General features: G+C 42.1%; 2 protein-coding genes across 2 annotated transcripts; one reads left to right on the top strand and one right to left on the bottom strand.

The window, feature by feature from the left end:
• Positions 1 to 434: 434 nt before the first annotated feature.
• On the top strand, positions 435 to 1962 carry LOC113827788 (tubulin alpha-3 chain; the record flags this gene model as incomplete). Its single annotated transcript, XM_027380687.2, is given in 2 exon segments — positions 435 to 657; positions 776 to 1962. Coding segments are annotated over 2 exon segments (1353 nt in total), but the record flags the coding sequence as incomplete, so codon positions are not given.
• A 2154-nt stretch (positions 1963 to 4116) lies between these two features.
• On the bottom strand, positions 4117 to 7605 carry LOC113827787 (ATP-dependent RNA helicase DDX54; the record flags this gene model as incomplete). The annotated part of the gene is given in 6 exon segments (XM_070120303.1): positions 4117 to 4421; positions 4532 to 4700; positions 5081 to 5219; positions 5673 to 5878; positions 6382 to 6543; positions 7393 to 7605. Coding segments are annotated over 6 exon segments (1149 nt in total), but the record flags the coding sequence as incomplete, so codon positions are not given.
• Positions 7606 to 8217: the final 612 nt, after the last annotated feature.

Genomic DNA, 8217 nt, shown 5'->3' with positions numbered 1-8217 from the left:
TTTTTTTTTTTTTTTTGTCTGAAACCTTTCGAATTTCCTTCGGTAGGGAATACGTTTTGTGATGCAATTTGTGGGAGTTAAAAGCAATCTGCTGTATTAGTAAATCTTATGGATAAGAGAATCTCCGAAGACCGTGAGAGGAAATGGCCGAGCAAGCGGCCGGCGCGACGAGCGTTGAACCGCGGCGGAAGGCGAGGGGCGCCGACGGGTGGCCAGGGAGGAAGGCCAGCTGGCGCGCGGGGGACTTTCTTGGGCGAAGCACTTCCGTTTGTGGATAAGATGGTGGAGCTGTAGGGGTGGGATTTGGGTTCTTTTTGTACAACTTTCTAAAACTGCCTCCGTAGCCCTTTTCAATAGACGAAACAGCCGATTTCATTGTTTTATTCTTTGTTCCCTAATTTATTTCCTTTGGTTAATATTCCGTTTCTCCGCAGCGTGAATGCATCTCCGTGCACGTGGGCCAGGCCGGCACCCAGATGGGCAACGCCTGCTGGGAGCTGTACTGCCTGGAGCACGGCATTCAGCCCGACGGCCAGATGCCCTCCGACAAGACCATTGGCGGCGGCGACGACTCCTTCAACACCTTCTTCAGCGAAACCGGCTCCGGCAAGCACGTGCCCCGCGCCGTCTTCGTCGACCTGGAACCCACCGTAATTGGTAAGCCCCCCCCCCCCATTGTTGGAGTAGATTTACCTGTAGAATGTTGAATAGTTGACTTGATGCCTGCGAATAGTTTCAAGGACCGAAAGCCTAACGGACCCCCTTCCCCCCACAGACGAGATCCGCACGGGCGTGTACCGCCAGCTGTTCCACCCCGAACAGCTGATCACCGGCAAGGAGGACGCCGCCAACAACTATGCTCGTGGCCACTACACCATCGGCAAGGAGATCGTGGACCTGGTTCTGGACCGCATCCGCAAGTTGGCAGACAACTGCACTGGGCTGCAGGGCTTCCTCATCTTCCACTCGTTCGGCGGCGGCACTGGCTCCGGCTTCACCTCGCTGCTCATGGAGCGCCTCTCCGTCGACTACGGCAAGAAGAGCAAGCTTGAGTTCGCCATCTACCCGGCGCCGCAGGTCGCCACCGCCGTCGTCGAGCCCTACAACTCCATCCTGACCACGCACACGACACTCGAGCACTCCGACTGCGCCTTCATGGTCGACAACGAGGCTATCTACGACATCTGCCGCCGCAACCTGGACATCGAGCGCCCCACCTACACCAACCTGAACCGCCTCATCGGCCAGATCGTGTCCTCCATCACCGCCTCCCTCCGCTTCGACGGCGCACTCAACGTGGACCTTACGGAGTTCCAGACCAACCTGGTGCCCTACCCCAGGATCCACTTCCCTCTGGTCACATACGCCCCCGTCATCTCGGCCGAGAAGGCCTACCACGAGCAGCTCTCCGTATCGGAGATCACCAACGCCTGCTTCGAGCCCGCCAACCAGATGGTAAAGTGCGACCCGCGCCACGGCAAGTACATGGCTTGCTGCCTGCTCTACCGTGGCGACGTCGTGCCCAAGGACGTCAACGCCGCCATCGCCACCATCAAGACAAAGCGCTCCATCCAGTTCGTCGACTGGTGCCCCACAGGCTTCAAGGTGGGCATCAACTACCAGCCACCCACCGTGGTTCCCGGCGGCGACCTGGCTAAGGTGTCCCGCGCCGTCTGCATGCTGTCTAACACCACGGCCATCGCAGAGGCCTGGGCGCGCCTCGACCATAAGTTCGACCTGATGTACGCCAAGCGCGCCTTCGTGCACTGGTACGTGGGCGAGGGCATGGAAGAGGGCGAGTTCACCGAGGCCCGCGAGGACTTGGCTGCCCTTGAGAAGGACTACGAAGAGGTCGGAGTCGACTCCGCCGACGCCGAGGGCGAGGCTGAGGGCGACGAGTACTAGATCGACCAACACATTCCATTCTTCACATTCTGTCCAAAAATAAAACCAATTCTCTTATTCAGTTTTTGTATAGCCTTGAACAGTTTTACTTAAATGTGCAAGAATATTTAAAGTTCAAGTAGATACAACACAGGATTTTAAGGCTAACATTAAAGGTTAACACGGGTCTAACGAACTATTATAGATGCCAATAAGGAAGAGTTAAAGGTGGACCACTTCATACAGTAGCCTCAAATTTACTTCCAGTACCTTGTCAATGTGATCCTGATAATTTTAATTTGTATGTCACATGAAGCACTAATTGGCAGCTTGCAGGCATACCATACTGAAAAGGCAGTCTGTAACCTAACCAGGCTGTATTAACTGGAAAGGTAAAGTTTGCGGTTGCTTAATTAGGCTTGAAAAGGGAGAGATCTTGGCTAAACTTTAAAATCAATACATACTGTTCATTACAACCCTCCTAGATACTTCTTAGTAAAACTTCCTAATCCCTTGCAGTGGGTGGGCTTAAAACACGGAGACAAGCCCGCAGTAGGTGATCACCCCGGTCTTGGCTTTCGCCTCGATTACGATTTTGTACCATCCCCTCACTCTATTGGCCTCCTCCCATACCTATCCATAAAAACCCATATCATACCTCCCTTACAAATCCCTATATCTTGCACAACTATTTGCATATTTCTCTGCCGCTGGATATCGCAACCTTTGAAGTTTTACCTATGAGGAAAGGTGATTGGAGTTGGGGGGAAATAAGATTTTAACTCGCCACCCTTAACTGGGGTGACTCCATTCTATTACTTCCCAAGGTCGCTCCTTAGAACACTCAAATACTGACCTTATCCTCCTAAATTCAGACCCACTGACAAATGCACCCAATCCTTTTCATGGCTTTCTTTTTGCTCTTCCCTCTAGACCAACACTATTGAGATGACTTTACTCTCCTTTCTACTTCCTATGTCTCACTCCCCAGCCCCCCTCACTTTGACAAAGCAGATACATTTACCTCTCTAGATCCAACCTTGATCTTCCATCCTTTTCTTCCACTTCAGACTTGCTTCTATACTTTACAGTCAATATTCTAAATGCAGCCTATACAGCCATTGCGAGAACTTCACGACTGAAGCGTACTGCTCAGAACAACTCTCGTTACCAGAGAGGCATCCTAGTTAACAGCCCTCCTCTCGTTAAAAAAAGGCATCATCTTCGTTGTACAAATTAATTCCCTCCTTAACCCATTTACTCATCCTCTTCGCCTTTACCCCTCTCTATTCTTTCCAATTCCAATCCATCTGCAGTACAACTTGACTTGTGGCACATAATCATCATCATCACCCTTTCCGATACAATGCTTGCCTATAGTACTACATGAACTTCCGAGGTCTTGCATATTGAAAAAAAAACATTGTCCATTAACCCTAATATCTAAAACTTAAAAAGCCTGAAATTCAATTTTGAATGTCTGAAGCTTAATCCAAAATATATACCTGCAGTAATTTAAAACAAATTTATCTTCCATTGAACAAAATCATCAGTGAGATGAAAAAGGCATAAAATTAGAAGCCATCTTTCGTGTGAATCATACCGTAATCCTTTATATGAAACATGTATTTCACTAAACATTCTATATTTTAAATTCCTTTACTCTAATTGATAAAAATTGGAGCTCTTAATTGTCTAGTAAGTCAGTGCAGTTTTGTTGTTTCAGTCTTCCATCAATTACATTGCTTGAAAATATTTACTTTAAGTTGTTTTAAACTGTACTTCAGATGTTTTGAATTGATCACATCTCTTACTTTATATTCAAGATCAGATATTTAAAATTAAACGAGTTGTTTTACTTCAATCTAAAATAGCTTTAATTCTATTATTTTTTAAATAATGAAAAGGTGTGGTTCTTGTTCCTTTTATCATATATTTGAAGACAAAAATTCTATACAGCTTCCTCACAAACTATATTTGAGTATACAAAAATAACACATACAAGTGTTTTCAGAACACTTTGTTTAAACTTTTATCTATAATATAATCATCATGATGTTTATGTCTATGGCACTTAATGATGCAACATTTATAGATAAAAGTTAGAGCTAACATAACATTTGATAAACATTGTGAACTTGACTGAGAGCACCTTTCAATGGGCTTTTTATTCCAAACTGTCAACATGAAAATATTTACAAACAAATTAATTCAGAGGATAAAAAAGGGAAGTTACTCCTTATAGACATTTTATTAAACACATAACAATCCTAAAATCTATAAATCCCCATCCATAGAGTAATGAATTCCCTGTCTCTGAAACCTCAACATCTTACGATGCTGCTTCAGTTTCTGCCTCAATGCCAATTGGTTCTTCCTTCTTCCTTGCTTGGCCTTCTTGAAGTTCTCATCTCTCCTCTTGATGTTCTTCTGGAATCGTTCCTCCGATCTCAGTTCTATCCTCGGTCCTCTCTTGTACTTTGGAATTTTGCCCTCCATCAGTGGATGGTGCTTGCCGAACGACTTTTCATTCAGAGCTGTAAAGGAGAGGTATTAGTTACTGGCAGTCTATAACACAAACTTCAAAACTGTATAAGCAAAAGAGACTGCCAGACTGAGACATAACAAAAAAAGCAACACAACTTACTCTTCACGCCTCCTGCCTTCCTTCCCTCCCTTGTGTTGGCTTGCTCGGCTTCTTCTTCTTCATCAACTTCCTTGTGCTGCCTGCCTGTCTTCAGCCACCTCTTGTATCGGTTTGTCTTGTACGTTGCACTTATAGACTGACCTGACTCTGTCTTGATCCTCTTTTCATTCTGAAATTACACACAAATACACAATATAAATGTAAATGCATATGATTTTATCTCATTAACAAGCTTGTTTTGCTTTTGACTGCTAAACACATAAATAAGGTAAACTAACATAACTGATTGACTTCCATATCCAAAACCAACACAGGCTGTCTAAAAGTGAACAAATTACTTCTTGAAAAAGGGAGGTCATTGTGTTCTATGTATTCTAATGTCCTGGAAAGAAGAAAGGAAAGCAAAAAAGGGGGTATGTGTAATTCAGTATATGCAAACAAGTGGGTGCACATGCACGCAGGGGCACACAGATGCAAGCACACACATTTTGGTGGGAGGGTACTTTAAAATAGAATAAGAAATGTTAGATGTCCTAAACAGAAACTCACTTGCACTCCGACGAACTTTTTCTTTTTACGATCCCATCTCATGAATGATTTGCTCTGTCTCTGTGTCTCTTCATCATCAAATGTGAGATCCATTGCTGCCTCGGCTGTGTCTTTATGGAAACTACTGCCTACTCCAGCACTGCAAGAGAAATTTCTATTACTTACAAAACTGTCAAATGACATTGACATATTTGGTATTCTTACAAACACCTAGAATAAAATTGAAGGATATGTTGATCATTTAACAATATGATAAAAAATACTGAACATGAATATCATTACTAGCCAGTATATGTTCTGTTGGATATTTATAGATCATTAATGTTATCTTATTTTTGGGTATAATGTTAAGTGTCATTCTACTGTACGTATTATGGTCTGATGTTTTTCCAACTTTCTGCATTATCCTTCTGCTTGGTTATGTAATGAAAATAATTGGTGACTATCTTGTGCAGAGTTTTACTAAATATATAAAATATAAACATTCAATTCATAGGTTTTGTTACCACCATTTCCATGATATTTGTGTTATGATTGTATAGAAAACTGTTTCAAAGCAGAAATACAGTGTCCAACATCACAGCCTACATACCCATCTGAATTTTCAAGCTCTCCTCGTGTGTAAGGAATGTAGAACTGCTTATCTCTGAAGTCTTCTTTTTCCTTTTCAATGAAGGTGTCCTGACTCTCAGACCTGGCTTTCTTGTTCTTATACTTTTTCGCATTCCTGACATTGGCAAAAGTGTCCTCAACCTCCTCAGCTGTGCTTTGCTCCAACTTCTGCACTCTCTCAAAACTCTGTAATTATGAAAGGATTTTAAGAAATGTTACTTTGAATGATCTTTTTCCAAAAGCTTAGTAAATCCACACAAAAATCTCTACCTAAGATCCTCTTGGTGCACTGGTTCATTTGTTTTTAACATTCATGATGCAGAAATAAGTGGAGGTATACCAAACTGGCTGACAATAATCTCTGGAAAACAAACAAACAGTAAAGACTATCATCAATGGAAACAGGAATGAATCAGCCCATACAGGAGACTGACAGTGGTCAAATGCCAAGGAGCAGCAAATGTTGGAAGGATCATGAAGCCATGCACTGGAATTTAATCCAATATTTTATAAAGCCTTCAACCTGGTGTCAATGGGTGAACTTGTCAGACTGCTTTTCTGTCTGAAAGTCTTTGAATTTCTTGAAGTCATACATGTAAGGAGTACCCAGTCTCCTTATAAAGTACCAGACACTCTGCCCATCCACTGAATGGCTAAACATCTGATCCAACAGCTATCTAACAGCCTACCTCCTTTGCACTTGCGTCCTTCTCTTCCTTTGCTTCTTTCTTCTCCTGTAGGGTCTTTTGGAAGGCCTTGATACGGGCTTCATCATGTTCCCTCTTTTCCTGCATGTTGGACAGTACCTTGGACTTGAACTCAGACTTATTCTTGCTCATCTCAAAGACAGTCTGGAATACAAGCAGCATAATCAAGAACATACAAAATCTTTGCTTTAATTGCTTTATAAAATAAAATTTGTTTCATATATTCCACTGCTTTAATATTATTACTTTTTCCTCTATATATATATTACATATAGGCCTAAGATCACTGTGCACCTCAACCTATTAAAAGGACAGTCTTGTGTGATGCAGATGTGGACCATCAGATCAATAAACACTCACTCTCATTCAAGAAGAAAAGAAAAGAAAAGAAAAAAGGAAGATAGATTGAAAGAAAGAAAAAGAAAAAGAAAACTCATCAAAATCTATTTTATGAAACCTGAAAACTCCACATTAATCATTAGTGTCCAGTGGGTACTGGATAAAATTTGGCATGCGTCCTCACCAGGTAATTGCTCAATATAGTGTACATATCCTTTTGGGGTTAATAAGTGAAACTGAGAAGCTTTATGTTCTTTATTACAAATGACTTTCCAGCAAGGCTTGCTAATTGTAACAAGCCAATGGATATTCAATTTCATGAGTGTTTTCTTGGCTTTCCATGGAACACTACATGCATATGCAATAGAACATATTCTAAAACTACTTTCATATGCTTCAGGTGGAAATATGTACTTCTAGGTGAGAGGTTTTTATGCTTTAACTTTTTATTCATTTATTTATCATCATTATTATTATTTATTTTATTTTATTCTTTATTATTATTATTATTATTTTTTAGGGGGGGTCATATAGTCAAGAGAAAAACTTCAGCAGACATAGAAGATGGAGCAAATGATGATAGTGATGACAGTGATAGTGAGTGTTAATGATGATGGTGATGGAAAGGAGAAGTAAAAGAAGGAAAGAACTTACAATTTTTGGTGTGAGTGTCTTCAGTTTCTGCAGCATCTCAAGGCGTTTGGCATCCATCTCTGCCGCATCTGTGTTCTGCACGAGCAAAGGGTGATGACCAATGACACTAAGCAATTCTCTTTCCTTGATCAGCCTCACACTCTCCTTACAGGGGACAGGTCTGCACTTGACATACTGTGTGTAGCCATTCTGCATGCCAATTTTGCGTTTTTCCTGTGTGGGAGAAGGGGGTAGCTGAGTACATGAAGGGAAGCATGATATATAGATTAATATGAGTTAAAAAAAAAGGTTAGGCACTGCAAAACTTGTGATGACACACGCTACTTCTATAATCATATGGTTTTTGCCATGAGTACTTTGCTAAATGGGGGGACCAGGTCCCTGCTACACTTCACAATACCATAAGAATTCTAACACACACACACACACACACACACACATACACACACACACACATACACATACATACACACACACACACACACACACACACACACACACACACACACACACACACGCACGCACACACGCACGCACCCACGCACGCACCCACGCACGCACCCACGCACGCACGCACGCACGCACGCACAAAAGAGGAAAAAGTATTCTGAACTTCGGAGCCCAGAAATCACAAAACTACATTTTTTTAGACTCCATAACTACTTGGATGATTCTAAAGAGGTTTGGATCATTTGAAAGCTGAATAAACTTGTGATGTTTTTGTTAGAGACAATTTTAATTTTAGGTAATAGGAGTCCATATATTATATCTTGATGTTCATAAGACTGAACATTTAGAAAAAAATAAATTTCCACTAAACTAAAA

The sequence above is a fragment of the Penaeus vannamei genome, unplaced genomic scaffold, assembly GCF_042767895.1.
Source record: "Penaeus vannamei isolate JL-2024 unplaced genomic scaffold, ASM4276789v1 unanchor4436, whole genome shotgun sequence".
Lineage (NCBI taxonomy): Eukaryota > Metazoa > Arthropoda > Malacostraca > Decapoda > Penaeidae > Penaeus > Penaeus vannamei.
This window is presented reverse-complemented; position numbering and strand designations above follow the sequence as displayed.